Source organism: Vombatus ursinus, unplaced genomic scaffold, assembly GCF_900497805.2.
Source record: "Vombatus ursinus unplaced genomic scaffold, bare-nosed wombat genome assembly UNPS02011334.1, whole genome shotgun sequence".
Taxonomy (NCBI): Eukaryota; Metazoa; Chordata; class Mammalia; order Diprotodontia; family Vombatidae; genus Vombatus; species Vombatus ursinus.
Genome location: NW_020951112.1, coordinates 7,629,837 through 7,650,717, shown reverse-complemented (window position 1 = coordinate 7,650,717; position 20,881 = coordinate 7,629,837). Strand labels below are relative to the sequence as shown.

At 43.0% G+C, this 20,881-nt stretch overlaps 1 protein-coding gene across 1 annotated transcript in view; it reads right to left on the bottom strand.

The window, feature by feature from the left end:
- Window positions 1-230: 230 nt before the first annotated feature.
- The window catches only part of CDK17 (cyclin dependent kinase 17), a 147,618-nt gene continuing 126,967 nt past the window's right edge, over window positions 231-20,881 (bottom strand). Inside the window, exons 9-16 of the mRNA XM_027855787.1 lie at window positions 20,277-20,339; window positions 17,652-17,775; window positions 13,738-13,858; window positions 11,978-12,075; window positions 8,885-8,990; window positions 6,261-6,303; window positions 3,691-3,781; window positions 231-2,501 (exon numbers count right to left, since the gene is read on the bottom strand). Coding sequence (XP_027711588.1) covers window positions 2,386-2,501; window positions 3,691-3,781; window positions 6,261-6,303; window positions 8,885-8,990; window positions 11,978-12,075; window positions 13,738-13,858; window positions 17,652-17,775; window positions 20,277-20,339 — 762 coding nt within the window. The 3' untranslated portion in view covers window positions 231-2,385. The remainder of the gene's footprint in view (window positions 2,502-3,690; window positions 3,782-6,260; window positions 6,304-8,884; window positions 8,991-11,977; window positions 12,076-13,737; window positions 13,859-17,651; window positions 17,776-20,276; window positions 20,340-20,881) is intronic.

The window sequence follows — 20,881 nt, the reverse complement described above, 5'->3', positions numbered from 1 at the left end:
TGAAAGCAGCCCTGACACAGCCACGGCCCCAGACAGGACCACAGGCGTCAGGCTCTTATCACCATTACTCCACTACCTAAGTATCCCAAAGGGTGGGAGACAGAAGGGATGACGGAGAGTAGCTCTACTCCACCCAATGGGACCTCTTCTGTGGAAGAATCACAATTCAACAAAACTGTATTTTAACAACATGGAGATTTTGTTATTATAAACTTCAAAACAAAACCAAGGAATTCCACATAATATTTATACTTTCAAAAGTACAATATTAATACGTGTTTGTCAGTTAGAAATAACAGCAGTTTGTTAGGTCTAAAACCAGTTTACAAATGCTGGAAAGCAGTAGTGGTCCAATATTCACCAGTATACATGAATCTGTTTCTTCCAGAAATTTAAAAAAAAAAAAAAAAAAACAAAACACAACCCAAAATAATTAAATTTACCAGTATCATGAACTATTAATAAAACACCCCCCAAACATGCCACAATCATTATTCACAAATAAAGTTAAAAGGAAATATACAAAAATTCACTTAATACTGTTAAATAACAATAAACTACAAGATTTCCTGAACAGAAATGGTAGGACCCCTGAATGTTTTACAGTGAATGTCAGGAAAAAATTTAAGTTGTCTATGACTATTTTCATGATATACCAGCCAGAGATTTACATGACCATTTCAAAATATCCCAATAAAGATTTACAGTCTGTAAGATGCACTACACAACTAATTGTTAAAGGTGAACACAAATGCTTAAAAACACTGTTCCCATCACCCAGCCAGGTGCATTCTAACACTGGATGAGATGCACAGGCAGGGCCGTAGCATCTGTCATCTCTGGTAAACAGAGGGTGGTGATGCTTTTTTAAAAGCCTCCAAGTTCTCATTTTGGGAAGAGTACTTCGTTGACCATGGCTCATGTCACGTATCTATCACAGCTTCCAGCTGATTCCAAGTGAATATCAGGGCGGGGAATAGGGAGGGGGAAAGTAGGAAATGAACTCAGTTCTCCAATGAAGAAAATCATCCTGCTTCTCACCAAATACAAGAAGAATATTTCAGAAGAATAACAGGATGGGGGGGGGGGGGGGGGTCTGAACGGATTTGTGTGAGTTAGTCCTCAATGGATCAAAACACAACATAAAATAAGGTCAATGTGCTGTATACCGTCGTTCAGGAGCATGCAAACATTGCTAAACTAGAGGTGACAAATAAATAATCCACATGGCTCAAGGCCCGGCCTTCTAAGAGGAAATCCTTCCTGCCTCCTGGCCTTCCTCCGCTTTCCCTCCAGGCAGGTGGGCAGGCAGGCAGGCATTCACCTTGTGTGTCACGTGCTTTTCTAAACATAATGTGCTTATAAATCTCGGAACTACCACATTGCCAATGTTAAATAAGAAATGGTCTCATGAACTTAGAGCATTAAATGGTTCACCTATTTACGATTAAGCAAAGCTAAGTTTACATTCCAGGAAACATTGCAGTTTAATAAAAATAACAAACCAACAAAAACCGCAGCAGTCCAACAGTTTGTGAGGAGAAACAGATGCATTCACATATCATAAAGCCACTGCAACTTCTTCAGGCATTCGACTGTTGTGTTAAATAGACAGACAGTAGTTACTTAGCAGCAATGATTCCGCAATAAATAATGCACTGTGTTTCTCAGTCCTGCACAAAAATTGCAGCTCCAGTTACAGCAACAGTTGTAACCGCCTGGCTCTAATGGCAGAGGAGACCTTAAAACCAACTGTACAAGAAATTGTCACACTGTGACAGCAAACATGAAAACACAATCTGCAGGTGGGAAATAAAAAGACTCCCCTGGGAAGCGGAGATCCCAAGGCCAGCTATCCAACTTAAAGGAGCATGCTCTGTCTGCTGTTCTTGCCGTGGCCTAAAATATGAAGTCACTGGGTGAGGCAGTTCAGAGTCCAGCGTTTACCCCACAGATTTGGTGACTCAAGGTCACTCCACGTTCCCGCCAGCAAAAGCTAAGACTCCGTGGTCAGGGCGACCGGCTCAGGCTTTTTTAATGAACCCGTCTGGGCCCAGGGTCAGTCTACAGCTTCCAAGTGGTGAACCTGAAGACTAGGGAAGCAGGAGGTGCATCGTCCGCTCTGGGTGCCGGGCATGGAGTGTTCCACAATCGAGCCAGGTCACTTGGAAAAGGTCTCTGTGTCATTGGCAGCCTTCAGGGCCCCTGACTTGACTGAGTCTGATTTTTTCTCTGAAGATACACTGAGCTGCCCACGTCATATAGAAAAGCGAGTTACGTGCAGTTCTAAAAGTATACCATTGTGGTATGCACAGGACACTGAGTTTCACATTAATAAAGTTACTAACCAATTTATAAACAAAAAGCTTGTTTCCATTCAGAAATTCAAGATCGACACGTGAAATGGTTTATTACAAACACACCTGTCTCTGGATAGGAAGAATTTCGAAAACCCGGGTCCTTTTGCAACTGAATTTCTTTCAAACTGAATATTGAGACACCTAGAATAAGGAGGAAAATATTTTGTTGAAACTATTAAACAAAATTTTAAAAAATGTTGGGACCCCAGTGCTTACTAAATATACTCTGCCCGGTTCCAAGATAGGAAGAAAATCAAGACATGTCCCCCCAAATAACTATTCCTCCTCCTTCTGTTTATAAGTGGTTTCTGCTGCCAACATCAACTTCTCTAAGCACAAGGTGTTATGCTCTGCTACGACAGACAAGGGGTAAATGAAAGGAATTTTACATCAATAGACCCATCTGTTGATGACTGCAAGGGGGAGGGGAAAGGAGCTAGTCACTACTCTTTTAGTCAGGTTGGGTTGTAGGACCGTGCCCCTAATGTAGCTTCAACTCCACGGAGAGATAAAGTGAATGAGAATGATCAAGACGGTCCTTCTCATGGGATTAAAATGCTTGAGTTCCAAACCTAAAGCTAAAAGTGCAACATCATTTGTCAGTCACAGTACGATTCACTTGCCTCTCCCCTCCTGAGAGAAGCATTATTTACTCAAAACATCTAAGAATTATTGAAGGAAATGAAAACTGTTACATCTCAATTGCAAATAACTTTGCCACTGATTGCTACCTAAGGATGAGCAAGTCAACTTTTTCTTTAGTTAGTGTCGGTGGAACCCAAGGATTAATAAATACTGGAAGGAGGCAGACAAGAGCTGGGATGTTGGCACAATTCTTACCTGTCTCACTTCCTTTTTAGGGTAAAAGTGTTGGAGGGGGAGCAGGAGGGGGAGGTGATAGGAGTAAAATGAGACGGACCAGACTTTTGACATCTTTACAAGTGTTACTTATTATCTTACTGAAAGTGACTGCCAATGACGTAAGTAAAAAAGATAAAAGGTTAATACCAAAGAAATCAATATCTAACACATTAAGAAAAAAATCCATTTCTAAAAGGAAATCTTTGAGGGTCTTGAAATGTTGATCTTTGCTTGACAACAAAGCCACTGCTCTTGGGCTGGTGATCATGTCACATTTGTCTCCTACTACAAAAGGCACAGTTCAGTTTCATCCCAAAGTTAATTGCTATCATTCACCTTTAATGTACTAACGGGGTACACAGGAAGGAATGGAAATAGCATGAGACCATCCCCCTTTTGGAATTCTGACCCAATTATGGAAAAGACTAGGCTCTTAGGTTTGAAAGACAAGCTTCAGAATTTCTCTTACTTTCAGGTAAAGCATGTATTCTTGTTCCCAGACTCCGAAAGTATGCATGTTTCATGGCTTCCTCTGCTGAAATCCTTTTCTTTGACTCATACTGTGAAAAAACCAAAGGATCATTTCATCAACTTTTCCTGGAATCAATCCTAACAGAAAAAAGAAAACACTGAGAAATACTGTATTGAGGGCCTCAATTTCCCTATTCTTGGTCATGTGACACAATGACTATTTTATACAGAAGTTTTATGTACATCAGGCCCATTTATAAATCTAGGTTCCTACTTTAAACTAAGATGGAGGAAAAGTTGTTTTCTAAGAATGAATCTTTTCTAACACATAATTCAGATCTCTTTTTAGGTCTTCAAATGACAAGAATCAAGACTGGGATAAGCTGATTTTGGATTACTTGTCCTTTACAAACACAAAGGAGTAGAAGAATACTGTAACGAACTGTCCATAATTATTTTGCAACCTAATGCATTAAGTCCCTGATGCCTCCATTATCTAAATCTACTCCATGACTATAATCTTTGCAAGCTTCAAGGCAATATACTATGGCTAGGCAGCACAGAAGCTGGAAGATTCCACCTCAGTTCCCAAGTGAAAGCAATGATCAAAGAAAAATCTACACTTCCCTGTAGGCAAATCTGCACAGCTAGTAATATGGCATGTTAATGTTTCAGCATTAAGCCAGTACACACGTGTCTAAACATGAAAAGATGGGTCAATTATCCATCAGTTATGGAATCTTACTGACAATCAGCAAAACAAAAGACAAATCCCCAGATGATAAACTCTGTGGAATATCTACAACAATGCTGCCTTTAGTGAGCTTGGGGGCGGGGGCACCGAAAGAGGTGTCAGACAGGAAGTGCATCATCCAGATAAATCAAAATCTCCCTTCACTCCTTCCAAGTGCCTTTTCAAACTTTTTCGTTTGAAAGCTTCTCACTGACCAAACTGAGGCCATGCACAAAGAGCACGCTCTGCTCTTCTCCCCTCAGAGGCTTTTTCCTGCCATCTCCTCCTTCACTTGAAGAAGCAGCCCTTCGTGCCGAGGCAAACACATCCCACAGCTCCCCTGCTGTGGCTGAGATCCTTGACAAGGTCGTCTGGAATGGCAGCCTCCATGTCCTGTCACTTCTACGGTTTGGTTCCAGGCTTCATCATCCAACTCAAACCACCCTCCTACATCACTACTGATCTCTTCCAGGCCAAATCCAGGGGCCACCTCTCAATGCTCATCCTCCATAACCTCTCTGAAGCCTAATGCACCATCATTCACCCTCTACTCTCTTTTCTCTCTCTCTGGCTCCCTACCTACACATCTGACTCCTCCTTCTGTCTTTTACTGAATCTTCACCCAAGTCATAACTGCTAACTGAGGGTGTCCCTGCAAAGCTCTGTCTTGGGCCTTCTTCTCTCCTCAGAGACTGAGAGCTGGAAGAGGTCTTTGTGGTCACTGGGTCCAATGCCCTCATTTGACACATGAGAAGCCTGCGGCCCAGCATGAAGTGTCCTGCTTGTACAAACACTACATTTCAGAGGCAGAACTCGAATCTGGGTCTTCCTGACTCTGACTCTAGTACTCTCTATGCTATACCATACTATCTATTATTGCAATACATAGGCATTTTCCTACAAGTTTTAATTAACCCATTCAAAATGGCTCCTCAAGAGCCTACTACAACAAGTAGGATGTACTTGGGGACACACGACAAAGACAGAGAATCTCCCTGCCTCTGAGGACCTCACAGTTCATTAGGGATGAAGGAATACATAAAAATATAATTACACACTCAGATATTACAAGTGGGAAGGAGGTCACTTCCAGCTGGAGAGCAGGCAGGGGGAAGGGGGAAGGAAGGAAGGGAACAGAGTGAGAAAGGCGTGGATGGCTATGCGAAAGAACGGTCTGTGCTCAGCTCGGCTCAGCGGAAGCTGGGGGAGATAAGCCTGAAGCAGACCAGAGGGAGTCACCAATGCCAGGATAAAAACTTTATTCAGTAGATTGTGGGGTGTTGATGTAGGTTTTCTTTTCTTAAGGGAAAAACATAATCAGACCTGCACATTACCAAGATTGAGGTGGGACAGGAAGAGACAGGGGAGACCAGGAAGAGGCATTTCCTGAGATTCACTAAGTTATACATTCTTTAATGACAGATAATAGATGCTGTCATAATGGGACGTCTCTACACATAAAGCTCACATTTTCTTAGAAGAGTGGAGGAAAAATAAAACCTGTTTAGGAATTCCAAAATAAAATGCTAAATGTCATGCTTCTTGGAAAAAACATGATATGTGAGGCCAAGTTTTCTTACCGAGCTGGGCTCCAAGCACTGCACTGCTGCCCGGGAGGATGGACGTGAACAAGGCCTGCCCTTGCTAGCTCCCTCTACAGCTGAGACCCAGGGAAACCAGGTGCCTGTCGATCCAGAATTCACAGGTCCCCCAGCTTGGAGAGGAAGTTAGGCGACCCTTGCTGTCGCATTCCACTCTGAACTAACTATCTGCTTCTTATGGTGCACGTCTGCCCATCTGACATTTTAACAATTAAAATGTAATGCACAACTTACCTGAAGAAATCTCGTTATCAGTTCAATTCCTTCAGAGTCTAGTCTGGGAACAACAACAAAGAAGTGATCAGTTTTACCTTTTGCCTTAACTGCCAGAATGTTCAAAAGCGCAATGTACTGACCCGGTGTTGTCGTCCGCTAACTCTGGGGCCTGGAAGCTCTTATTCAGGCGGACTCTGTTCTAGGCTCAAACGTCTCATCTAAACACTGTGTGTCAGTTAGAAGCAGCCTCACGTCCTCTGAGAAGTGGACAGGATGTGAAACTGAAGTCTCATCGGGCCAATGTTTATTAATGTTATGAAAAAGGCAGAATGCTGGCAGAACAACCAACACCTTGCCTTATGTAGGGGAAAGACCTGTTCCCACATCATAGGCCAATTAATTCTTCCAATGGCCCTCTGAAGAAAGGATGATGCAGAAGACAAAGCAGAGCCCTTGTTGGGAGGCGACTGGCCCCTAACTACACAGGACGTCCTGGGAGTTGGTCTGAGGAGTCAGAACGTACAAAGGAGGGTGTGTACGGTCTGAGGTACCTGAAGGGACGCCGTCAAGACAAGACCATGGCTCCTGCCCTGGTGGAGCTTATAATCAATAACAGTGAAAGACCAAACAATTAAAAACCACTTCTAAGTCAGCATTATAATTAATTAAGTATATTGCATGGAAGGATGTTAGGGAGTCTCCTGACAATTATGATTCCTTCGCCACAAATCTGGTGCTTTCTCCTGCAGTCTCATGTGCCTGTAAAATTCATGGGTAAAAGCCAGCCTTCTGTGAGAGCTTTATGGAAGTCCTGTGTCAGTATCTGGACCCAACAGAACTGCCCCGGCCCGGCTTCTTGTGGGAGGCCAACTTCCAGCATCCGGCCACTTTTTCCCATTCCTGCACACTCCACTATTGTGATACACTCAGCACTGACAGGAAGCCAGCTCCTGGGGCCCCACAATACTGGCTCACTAGAAAGTAGGGAGCTTAAAGTGTAAAAATCATATCAGAGATGGCTATACAAACCATTTTTTAAAACTTCTCAAGAGTAGACCTGGAAAAACCGGCAAGAAGCCCATACTACAAATACATAGATGGTAATAATTACGTGATTTATGGAACAGAGAAGAAATGTGGTATAAAAATGACACTGCATTTCTCTACGTTACGTCAGTTGCTACAGTGACAACAAACAGGCCCCCCCCCCCCCCACTGAGTCCCATGAGTGGTTTGAAAATATTTTTGGTGTTAGTAACAATTCTGCTGATCTTTCAATTGCCTCGAGAATATAAAAAGGCACACTTTTTGAGTCTGAGTGTTGTCAGCAAAGGAAATGGGTAGGGGGCCATGATCAAGCTTAAGTGTAGAAAGAGTTAAAGGGCCAAGATGTAGGAACCACGGGAAAGAAGTTGCTACTGCCAAAGCAGCTGAGACCTCTCTACAGTGACCCAGAGATCCCAGTGCTGGGCATCTGCCCCCAGGAGGTCAAGGCCAGAAGAGACAAGTTTCTTAAATAACAAAGCACACAGCAGCACTTCTGGCGACAGCAAAGTCCTGGAAACAAAGGAGATCCCCAATGACCTGGACTGGCTAAACAAACCGTGGTTCAGGTGTGTAACGAAATATGACTGTGCCACAAGGTACTATGAATATGATGAAAATGGAAGACTCACATAAGCCGATGAAGAGTAAAGTCATATAAGCCAGGCGAGGAAAAAAACAGACACAATGACTACAACAATGTATGTGGACAGAACTGCCACAAAATAACTGAAAACAAATATTGCAAAATTACAAAGAAAATGCAAAATTACAAAGAAAAAGCCTGGCCCCAAAGGAAAGATGTGAGGAAACAGACTGCCCCCACCTCCCTGACAGAGACGGGAGGTGCTCTGGGGTGGAGCACCACGTACATTGTCAGAAGACTCCAAATGAGGCAAGATGCCTGGTGGGTGTGCACTGTGAGTGGCGAGATACTTCCAGGGATCACTTTTGCTGAAGAAGGGGTGGAAAGAACACGTCCCTGGGAACCCATATGGGCAGAAAAGAAGCAGGCATGGTCATGGAGGGATGACAGACGAGCAACGAAGGCATGGAGAGGATAGCCAGGTGGTGTCAAAAGAGCAGGGAGGGCCTCCAGTGTCCCGTGCGGTAAGAACCCTGGGGACTACCAGAATCACAAACGATAAACCAGCATGAATGGGAAGGAAGAGGACACACAGCATGAATGGGAAGGAAGAGGACACACACTGGGTGTGATCATGGACCCACTGAGGTCATGGGGAAGAAGCTTCCACAGAAAGCAGTTCTCTAACATGCCCTCATACTTACACAAAAATAAAGTATGCTTTAGATGCTAAGGTAATTATGGTCTCTAAAATTTCCCTTTACCTACTTCTTTCTTGATCATTTTGTGCCAATATGCACATTAATGTTGTTTTTCAAAGTGAAAATGGCTTTTCCCAACAGAATAAGAAGGTAAGAAAGAGCGACATGTCCCAGAGAGCAAACACAGACTCAAAGTGTTTGCTCCATGTCTTCTCACATACTGTGAGGCAGGCATGTGCCTAGAAGGAGCATTTTTAACAATCACAAAAGTCATACAATCTTTACTGGTGAAACAAACAAACACAAAATACCTGGGTGCATGATTGATTAGAGGCTGTGGTTTGTATTTAGGAAAGTTGTAGTTCTTGAACTCATCATTGGAAGAAACACCTGGCCAAGTTTCTTGAGATGGTGTTCCTGGGTTTTAAAAGAATATATACACAATTAATTCCATCAGAAATAAATAATTAGAAATGAAGATCACTATATCCCAGGCTGCCTCCATCAGGAGAGGTCAGCCGCCCCTCACGCTCTCTCAGATCTTTTCATCTCCCTTTTCTGTGTCCTCTTCCCTCATTACAATGCAAGCACCTAGAGGGCAGGGACCATATTTCTTATGGCTTGTATTTGTAACCACAATGCTTACATTTCAGTGCCGGCACACACAGAGTAAGCAGCTATTACATGCTTATTAAGTGTCACTGAAACAGAAAAGGGTCAGAAACCTTACACAAGTCTGGATTTATGTGAAATGCAAAATTAGGCCACGGGAACAAAAATGTCTACATCTTTTCCATCTACCTGTCAATAAAGCTAGCGCTTACTCAATAGTAAAATAGGAGACAACTTAACAAGGGCATGGATCACCTTGAGTTGCTGACAGCCCAAGAACCCTTTCAGCAGCCCTTTGGAAATCAGTAGGACAGAAGAGCTGGGAGTATAGGGTGACTATTTCATCAGCAGTAACAGTTATTCAAGTCAATCTCCACATCTAAAGGTTTTAAGCCTACCTATCTTTAGATAGCACATGTGTGCAATGGATTCTTTTGCATACATCTACATAAAGAAACAGGTGCATACACAATGTTCAATAAATAGCGCAGCCAGCAGACAAGAACGGAGCCTAGAACCAGGGTGGTCACACTTCCGTGGTGGCGGATAGTTCTGGGCACAATGTTACAGGAAGGACATTAATAAAGGTTCTTGTGGGCTACTCCAGCAAAGGATAAGCTTTGGCAGTTCTGACCAGGCTGGAAAGATGCTGCACACTGGTCAAGTGACAGCCTGCACGCCTGTTCCAAAGGACCAGTCTGGATAAGTTTGGAAACACTCAGCACCAAGTGGAACTAGAGGGGGGTGAATTTTTCATGCACAACAAATCTCAAAGCCTGTCTGCTGAATTAGAGAGGATCCACATCAAATGATATAAGCTGGAGTATGTCCAGATGAAGGCAATGAAGGTGGGGCTGAACTCAAAAACAAGTCATCTGAAGGAACTAAGGATGTTTAACCTGGAGAAGAGGAGACTCAGGGGGAGACAGAATCATTCATGCGCCAATATTTGAAGGGTTGCCATGAGACAAGACACTTGGCTTTGACTCCAGAGGCCAGAACTATGCCCAAGGGAATGATGTGAAGTGAGGCAGATATCAATTTAATGTTAAGGAAAACTCTCCTAAATCTCAGAGCTGCCCTCAAATGGGATGTTCTGCCCCAGTAGTCAGCAACTTCTTCATAAGTGGAAAGATTTAAGCTGAGGCTGGATGAATACTTATCACTAGTATTGCAGAGAAGATTCACAATTTTCACAATTTAAAGATTTTCTCCAAGGTAAATCATCTTTGAGGTTCCTTTGAATCATCAGAATCTATGATTCTACCATTTTGCAAAATGCTGGAATCGTGCTATGAAACTGACTAAAATGTTCAAACTCTGACCCAGAAATCCTATGGTTCAAAGAGATCAATGACAAAAAGAAAGGTCCTATAATAAACCAAAAATATTTACAGCAGTATGTTTTATAACAAATCACCTTTGATTGGGGAATGACTAAACAAATAATGGCATGTCAATGTATTGGAAGATTACTGGATTGTAAGAAATTATGTATATGTGGAACAGAGTGAAGAATGGAGGGATTTCTATGAACTGATGCAAAGGCAAGACAACAGAACCGGGAAAGAATAACACAAAACATCAAAACAACCTTGTGAAATTATGGAAAGGCACCTCCCTCATCCACAACGTAACAAACCTGCTTTCACCTTAAACCTCTTCTCTCCTTGGACACAGTCTCTACCCTGGCGCAGGCCCTCATCACTGAGCCTCTGGACTGTGGCCCTTTGCCTCAGGCCACTCCCCACTCCCGTCCATCCTGCACTTAGCTATCAAAGTGATCTTGCTAAGGAAGGCCTTCCTAGTTCTGGCCATGTCACTGCCCTAGTCAACAACTCCCTAGCCTCTCCAGGATCAAGTATAAAGGTGTCTTGGCTGTTCGAAGCCCTCGTGTCCTGGGCCGTCTCCCCTCCCCTTCTCTCCCACTCCTCCCTGCCTGCAAGTCTTCCTAGACCTTACTCAGTGCCATGTACTATGATCCACTGCCATGGGCCTTCTGCTATCCCTCTCGACACGTTCCCTGGCAGTCCCTCTGGCCTGGAAGGCTCTCCTTCCTCATCTCTGTCTCCTGGCTCCCCTGGCTTCCTTCAAGTGTTCTCTAAAACAGTACCAAGCCATCATGCTGGTGCCTTCCCTGTGAGGTGATCTCCAATTTGTCTTGTCTATCCCTTGTCTGTAGACAGTTACATTGTGAGCTCCTGGAGAGCATGGATTGTTTTTTACCTTTCTTCTTAGCAGAGGGCCTGACTCATCAAAGATGTTTGCTAAATGCTGACCTACTCAATGACTTCCTTGACTGTGAAGATTGGGTACTAAGGGTGTGGAATACTTCAGAGAATGAGGTCAGACTTGGCTCCACTTTCTTCTCGTTACTTGGTCATCTCAGCTTTTGATGGTCCACACCCACTCTTCTGCCTCTCCCCCCTGACTGAGGGCCAGAGGGCAGGACAGTAAACTCCTCCCAGAGCCTTAGGGCTCTCGGATCCCCCAGCTCTCACCCCACTTTTTCTGCAGCCTTTTCCCATGGGGTCTTTCCCCAACTAGATTGTAAGCTCCTAGAGGGCAGGGTCTGTTTTTCTTCTTATTTGTATCTCTAGCACCTAGCACAGGGCCTGGCATACAGTAGATGTTTACTGAAATGAACTGTTATAGGTCTTCTCGGAGAGGGGACATAGGGGAAATGAAGAGGATGCAAAAAACGAGACATCATAACAACTTTAAGAATATACTCAACAAATAAGGCAGGAAACATGCAGGTACAGCCTGACAGAGAAGAAAACAACTATTACCGAGCAGCCGGAAGATTAGGTGCAGCTCATCCTCCACTGTAGAACCTGGAAAAAGGGGTCTTCCTGATGCCATTTCAAAAAATATGCAGCCAACACCCCTTTAGAGCGTGCAATAGAAAAAAAAAAAAAGAAATCAATTCATACAGGAGAAAACATCACCCACAGTCTTCTTTCCCTTAACATTTATCTGCTACACAGTCTCCCGCCCAGATTTCTCAGCTCCAGGCACACTAAGGCACCTCCTGGACATTTTCCTCGCCTGCCTGCACTCGGTTCCCCCTGCCTTTGGACTTCACCCTGATTAAAAGTCCTGGTCCTATTCTCCACTACCCTACAAAAGCATCCTTGCCTGCCCTCGCTCCAGACCAAAATGCCTTTCCTTACCACACACTCCACTCTGCACATCACAGCATTCTAACTCCAAGAGTTCTTACTTAGTGAATATTGTTTAATATTTTTCCTTGTAAGTGCTCACCTTTTGAATGTTCTGTGTACTTTGGCTCTATGACCAGGTTGTCAATTCTTTTTTAAAAACAGATTTTTATTGATATGTTTTGTTTATACATCACCTATATTTTCCCCTTCATCCTTCCCTATCCAAGAAAGCCATCCCTCACAACTGGAGACGCAGAGATAGAACCCTACCTTAAAAGAATTTACAATCTAGTTGAGATAAAAACAGCGGAACCAGGATAGCAATAAGATTTAAAATAATTGTTCAAGACCAGATAAAAACACTTTAAAAGTCAGAGGATGAATCTGTTTCATTCAATAAGTGTTGCAGACAATAAATTTTACAGAAGCTTGAGGAAGGTGAGATCCCCTGAGGCTGGATCATTCAGGAAGACTTGCAGAGGCTGTTCCAGGCAGGAGGAGGCATAGGAGCAGGCAGATTATCAGAAGCATGCTGCACTGTGGCAGGAGAGCATATGACATCTCCAAAGGGAAGTGAAGAAGCCAGCCTGAGTGGGGCAGAGGGCTCCCTTATGGAAGCGGGCAGAGGCAAGACTCAGAGGCTAAAGTTACACGGGAAAGGGGATGGATGGTGTTGTGAGGAGTGCTAATTAAATGGAATTACCTTTAATTTCATTAACATAATAACAAGGACACTGAACCTAACGGCCTGCAAATGAACATTCCTTCTGAGCCAGGCTGGTCTGCTAAGCTATGTGGGGGGTTGTGATCTGTATCCTCAACAAGGGGACTCACGCCACCAATGAAATGCACCGCATTTTTAAATACAAACTGTTACCACCACCAACCAGCCAGTCAAACGTGGTATAAGACATTATGTGTCTGAAGAAGAAGGTGGGCTGGCCACGTAAGAGCGCCCCCTTACAGAGCACTTCAAGGCTTACAAAATGCTTTTCACATACTACACGTCACTGGATCCTCACAGTAACCACGAGCCGGGAATTATCCTGCCCATTCAATGGCTGAGGAAACAGGCTCTGATGTTAAGTGTCTTGCTTAGGGGCACACAGCTGGGATCTCGAGTGGGATCAGAACAAAGTCTACCTGACTCCAAGTCAAACCACCTCTCCTATGAAACAACCCAAGAAGGAGGCTGGCACCCGCCTCCACGGTGCTAAGAGAACTCGCCAGAAGGCTGCCAACACCGGGGGCTGCTCCTCTGTGGAGGTCATGTGGAGAAAGCATGGACAAGAACAGCACAAGGGAATGAGACAGAGAGAGGGGGTGACCTGAACGGACGGAAGGAACGCCCGCACCAGTGAAATCCACCATGCCCACACACTCACCACATATCGATCTGTGTCGAGTACTCTGAGGAGCCCAGGAGAACGTCAGGTGGCCGGTACCAAAGCGTGACAACTTCATTTGAGTAGGTCTTTGTGGGAACTGACTTGGCTCTTGCTAAGCCTTTATAGGAAAAACAAAATGTGTAAGAAATATAGGGCTGGGGATTTAAAAAAAAAAAAACTTTATATTCCTACCTTGCAATCCCAGTTTCATAAGTGGGCTACTTTTGATGACTACTTATAGCTGTTCAAAACTCAACAGAAGCTGAAGCTGAAAAATGCCAACTCTTCCCACATCTAATGAAAATGCTATTTTAATGAAGTACCTCCTTCTTCATAGTGTCACCTTGATAATGACTTCCGAGATGGAATCATTACCACACCCCAATATGACAAGCACATGCTGAGATCTAGGGTTGATGGGCTGTTTTCATAAGCCTACTCTCCCCTCCTACCCTATTTGGAATTTCTTTTGCTGGACCCTTAAGATTATCAATTCACCAACCACTATCACTGTAAAGAAGTCTCAAGGCACTCCAAGTAATTTCTGAGAAGCAGTGACACAGAATTCCCTGATAAAGACAAGACCCACTGAGATAAACAAAAAAATTCCTTTCTTCACCTATTATTCAGGTAAAAAGGTTTTAGCTTACTCGGAAAGACACATGTCTCTTTCTAAAGGACTTCAGAGTCCATCAAAGTTGCATGAGCAAAAGGCATGCATCCCAGGGCTGTTTCTATGGATACCGCTCCTTCTGTAATATGAAATTCATGGCCACTGAGAAAAGTCAGGTGGAATTCACATCTGTTTCTCTGAACCTCCACTATAGGTGGTGCCATAGTGGATAGAGCGCCGGGCTTGGAGTCAACAAGACTGATCTTTCTTGAGTTCAAATCTGGCCTCAAATACTTACTACCTCTGTGACCCTGGGCAAGTTCCTTTACCCTGTTTGCCTCAGTTTCCTCAACTGTGAAATGAGCTGGCGAAGGAAATAGCAAACCATTCTAGTATCTCTGCCAAGAAAACTGATCAAAATATTACTATTAAATTATACAATTTTTACGTGTTTGGGAATGGAGTAATTTTAAAAGTTATTCGAAATGTAAAGACAGGTATGCATGCATATTACATGTGATTTTAAAGATGCCTAATTGTCTATCAAAAATATCAAGACTCTACTATCAAAAATACATACATGTGTATATGTGTGTACATATGTAAATGCTCAAAAATATTTCACTAACTCATTCAACTAAACCGGTCGTCAGAAATTTTCAACAATTTGAAACACAACCGTTTTCGTGCTATCTTGGTTTTATGGCTTTATCTAAATAGGACCATGAATCACAATCATGTAAATCATGTAACTGCCTATTTTAAGCTCCATCTCCGCCCCCATCTGGGGGGGGGGGGGGGCCAGAACCACCACCATGCTAGTGCTACATCCCCTCTCCTGTCTATGCTGCTGCTTTCCCGCTTAGCAAGAACAACCAGGGCTGCTCTCAGAAGCTCCCAGGTGAGCAAGCAGAATCTGCTGGAATACCAAAGGGTCAAATGTAAGGAACTGTCAGGGATGAGGGACAACTAGCCAGACGTCGGAGGTGGTGCCCCCACTGCCCCCCATGCTCTTTATCTCCATGTCCCTTCGGGCTCCCATGAGCTGTAGCAGCAGGCTTCCCAGCACGGCCCTGGCCAGGAGGGAACTGTGGGAGCTTTTACTGAGTAGGCTTGGTCAGGGGACCAGGGCATTAGCTCAATGTTCTGAACTCCAAGGCCTCGGGTGAGGATGGGGCAGCGATCGAGGCCGGAACAACTGGTGAGTCTTTCTTCTGACAGCCCCAAGCTGCTTCACCATAAATACAAGGCATTCTGAACAGATGGCCCCCTTTCCAGCACTCTGCCAGTCATCTCCCTTTTCCTCTTCTATCTCATAAACACCTTTATACAAGAGCTTCAACTTCCTCATCCTAAGCATCGTCACCAGGAATTCCACTGGGACAAGGGAAAGAAGAAGGGAGATCTTGATGAACTTTTCACTGATTACTGAGTAGTTTTCTATGAGTCACTGCTTCCTGTTAAGTGGAAATGAGAATTCCAAAGCTGAAGGAAGAGGGCTGAAGATGACTAGACAAGAAGCAATGTTTACCCAATGACTCCTGCTCACCTTGAACCTTCTCCCCTTCTCTTTACATGGTCACACACCCGAATTTCATTCAGATGATTAAGCAAGCAATAAATGGCCATACTATTGTAACTACTGAAATGCTCTTGAACCACAACCAAGATTCAACCTGTATTAAAGTACTTGCTGTATATAAAGCCAGCCAAGATGAGAAGGAAAACAGAAAGCTGAGAAATTTTTTTTACAGCAAGTTTCTCTGATAAAGGTTTCATTTCTCAAATTTATTGAGAATGGTCAAATTCATAAGAATACAAGTCATTTCCCAATTAATAAATGGTCAAAGGATATAAACAGGGAATTCTCAGAGGAAGAAACTAAAGTTATCTATAGTCACATGAAAAAATGTTCTAAAATCGCTTTTGATTAGAGAAATGCAATTAAAACAATCCTGAGGCACCCCTTCACACCTATCAGACTAACTAATGACAGAAAAGGAAAATGATAAATGTTGGTGGGGATGTGGGAAAATTGGGACAACAATGCACTGCTGTGAACTGTGAACTCCCAACTGTTCTGGAGAGCAATTGCCCCTGTGACCCAGTAATACCACTGTTAGGTTTATATCCCAAAGAGGTTTAAAAAGGGGGGGGAGGAATCTATTTGTACAAAAATATTTATAGCAGCTCTTTTTGTGGTGGCAAAGAATTGGAAAGTGAGAGGATGCTCATCAATCAGGGAATGGCTGAACAAGCTGTGGTATGTGACGATGATGGAATACCATTGTGCTCTTTACAAGAAACGATGAGCAGGATGGTTTCAGAAAAACCTGGAAAGACTTTCATGAACTGATGATGCAAAGTGAAGTGAGCAGAACCAGAACAGCGTACACAGTAACAATAACACTGAACGATGGTCGGCTGTGAATGACTCAGCTCTTCTCAGCAATATGGTGACCCAGGGCATTGCTAAAGAACTCACGATGAAGAACGCTATCCACCTCCAGAGAAAGAACTGTGGAGTCTGAATGCAGATCAGAACACACTACTTACTTTATTTTGTTTTTTTTTGAGGGGTGGGGGTGGGGGTGCAGGGGTCTGTGTTTTCTTTTAATACATAACCAATACGGAAATGTTTTGCATGATTGTACATGTATAACCTATATCAAACTTTTTGCTGTCTCGGAGAGGGTAAGGGGAGAGTAAGAGGGAAAGAATTTGGATCTCAAAAAATTTTTTTAAAGAATGTTCAAAATTATTTTTACATGTAATTGGCAAAAATATTATTTCAAAAAAGAAAGTCAATGTAGTTCAATTTTCAAAATGCTCTTTTACTTATTCTAGACCCTAGAACTGTACAACCACCCAAATTTAACAAAAAGTAGTCTTGATATCCTAGGTTGGTACTCTAAAACTAAATCTTTTAAAATAAATAAGGTGGCAGAAGAAAGAAGATACTGAATTTCATTTTATTTTTTGCTCTTAACTTCTTATTCACTAAGAGGAAAAAAGTGGGTGAGCATTTAATTGTGTAAATGATGGTGCAGAAAGCTAAATCAGAGTCATGGACCAGCAGGCAAACAAAACTGGTGCTCTCTCTGAGCAATTAACCCTATGCACAGTTTTAGGGTCACAGAATATCCGGACCCCTCCTCCCCCAAGATCCCAACTCTCAGATATCCTATCTTTTCAGTTACAGGGATATGATAGAAAGAAAACCATCAATGATTGTTCCTATATATAGGCGACAATTTAACTACTCTTATGATATTTATAAATACTTTATGTTTCATACCAAAATCTGCTAGCTTTAATTCTCCTTTCTCATTAATGAGGAGGTTCTGCGGTTTCAAGTCTCGATGAAGCACCTTCCTCCTGTGGCAGTAGGCCAAACCACGAAGAATCTGGTATAAAAAAAGCTAAAAAACAAAACAAAACAGAACATGCATACATACACATCCCAGATAAACAGAAATCAGTCTGATGGGCCAATATACATTCCTTTGATTAAATAAATGAGTAACTTTAAAGCAATCAGATTGTCTTGTATAGGGAAAACCCACATCCGAGGCTGAAAACCATTTGGCTTTGCCATGTTCTCAAATTCACAGTACTGTTTCTCGTGGTGTAAGAGCTTATTCACAAAAAGACAACATTAGACAACATTCCAAAATACAGCAATGAATATTTTAAATAATTTAAATATTTTAAACGTCTGCTCTTTGTTATGAGATGTAATTTAAAGTAATTAAGCTACACGTAATTTAGATATACCCCCCCAAACTGCTTGTGAAATTAAATGTGTTAAAAAATAGACCTAGGATCAAGGATGTAAGGGTTGGGGGACTCTGGGGTCAGGATGGGGGGTTGGGAGAGAACTCCTAAGAGGTCACAAAAACAGAAGCAAGAGAATGATGGAAAATAAGGTTTATAATTATAATGTGTAATTATGTTATATAAAGGAGCTGAGCTAGTAACATGCAGCTGATGCAACACAGAGCCCAAAGCTCTATAGCATATAATTATCCTCGAAGGTTGAAAAGTTTTGCAAATGCTCGCTTTAAAATTACTATCCTTACCAACCTTTCTGCTAAGAGAAATAAAGGTTCTGTTGCTAGATTCCGCCTCCCCACCCTCTCCCAATTTTCTTTAAGTCACTGTTGATAGCTTATACAGCAATCCAGTGCAACAAACATTTATCACTTATGCTGTGCTGGAAGCACAAAGACAAAACAAAAAACAAAATGAAAAGTTGCAGCCCTCAAGGAGCACTGTGTTAGGGAGGAGAAGGAAACAGAACATGTATACTAGTAAGTATTGTATAAGGAAAACTGGGCTGGGGGGAGAAAGAGAAGAAGGAGAGGGACAAGGAGAGACAGACAGAGAGAGAGGGGGGAGAGGGAAGAGGGAGAGAGACAGAGATACAGAGAGAACGAGAACACACATCATTAATGTGTAATAGTGAAGTATTTAGGGGTTGGGGAGGGTAAGAGAGGAACAAAAGTTTCATGGAGAAGGTGATTTCTGATTTGGGCCTTAATTAAAGGAAGACAAGGACTCTGACAGGTTGAGTTGAGGACATTTCTAGGCACAGACAAGGGTGTGCACACAAGAGGGGAGTACTGAGTTCAGAGAACGGAACAGCTTTCTGGCTGAAATGTAGCATTCAAGGGGCTGGAAAGGCAGGGCAGAAAGGAAGCAGCTTGTGGAAAGCCTCCAATGGCAGTCTGGGAGTTTGTATTTTATTTCTCTGGAAATGGAGAAGCATGGAAAAGTTTTTAGCAGGGGAACAACATGGTCCAATCTGGGCCTTAAGGGAATGGCAGCTCTGTGAAGAACAAATCAGACATGGGAAAAGACTAGAGGAAGGTAGGGAGACCAATCAGGAGGCCATTCCAGTAGTGTGGAGAAAATGATGAGGGCCTGACCTAATGAACAGCCAAGACAAAAGATGCTGTGAAGCGACAAGGGAGAAGAGGGCTCCCCAGTTACAAAGCTTAACTGACCGAGGGTTATGGTGCCTTCGATGGAAATGAGGAAGCCTACAGGAGGAGGAATAGTTAATGGTTCTGTTCTTTTTGTATAATTTTGAAGGTGAAAACAGAAGGAAAGTAAAAACCACAAATCTCTATCACAACCCAAACAAAACCCACAGGGAGGAGGGAAACAATTCTGTTGGAATGCACAGGAAGCCCAACTGCATTTGGATGCTCACCAAACCCCACTGCCACTCTATGTTCTGAGCTATCTTTTACTAGCTCAGATTGATTTTATTTTGCAAATACTATTTTTTGCTAAATTTACTAATAAAAATAGCAAATGAAGAATCAATTTAAAGTTCCCACCTGAAGAACTGAGAATGAGTCAAATGCAGCCATGGTACCACCTATGTGCACAAGGGCCTCATAGCAAACGGTGGCTGAATGGACTTGCGTGGGCCCATACACATTTTAAGAAGTTTTGATCCAAGTTTTTTTTTTTTGAAGAATAACCACTTTCTTTCACTCACTTCACCATTCTTTCCTGAGTTTTGAACTCCATTAGTATTGTCCCAAATATGATATCACACAGTGTTCCTTTCATCCTCAGATTTACAGATGACAGAACTGAGATGGGTGGGATGGTTAAGTGACATTTCCCACTGACTATGTACAGCCTGGAGGTGAAGCTGGAATGAGACACCATGCACGCTGATCTCACCACTGTCGCTATCCTTATGTAATAGATCCCAATCACCTTTTACTGCTCACCATCTAAAGGAACCCTTCAGTGAAATTCACCGGGGTTGGTTTTCTTTTTTTCCCCTTCTTTTATGTGTTTATTTTTAACGTCCATTTCACAGGGCGGCAGTGATACCAAGGAGAAGGGCACTTCCTTTCTAACAGCTTTGGCAACGTTCCCGTGGGCTTACCGCACTCACCTTCACATTGTGCATACTCATGATGTTGCCACAGTCGTCCATGTACTGTTTCAAATCTTTGTCCTACAAGAACAGAGCAGCAGAACTTAGTACGTGACACACAATGCTCAAAATCCAAGTTCTTTCTAAGTATTCAATTTCAAATAGAACGAGCTATTCTTCAGGCAAGGCTACCAGAAGCTCAGCACCTGGAAAGGCAAGTGCTTCTGAAAGCTGCATCACCACACTCGTGTCCCGCTGGAATCAGGGGCTCCTCTACCTAGGGCTCTAGACTCCAATTCTAAACCTAACCAGCATCCTGCTGTTCCCTCCTTTCCCCTCCCAAACAATCACATGCTTCTCTCAATCATCTGCCCGGGCACAAACACCTATCACGTGACATCTCTTCCGATGCTCTCATCTCTATCTGGCTTAGTCATGCCCCTTCCTCAGCATCCCTTTCCTAAGGCCTTTTGGGGCGTCTATCTATTCTACGGAAAATAAACAACCCGAGTCAGACACAACTGGAAGACTACACAAGCACAACAAAAACATCCTTGATTTTTTTCTTTAAATATTCCTTTCATCTTCTCTTCCCAACTGAAGCTTTCCCCTCCTCCTTTGAT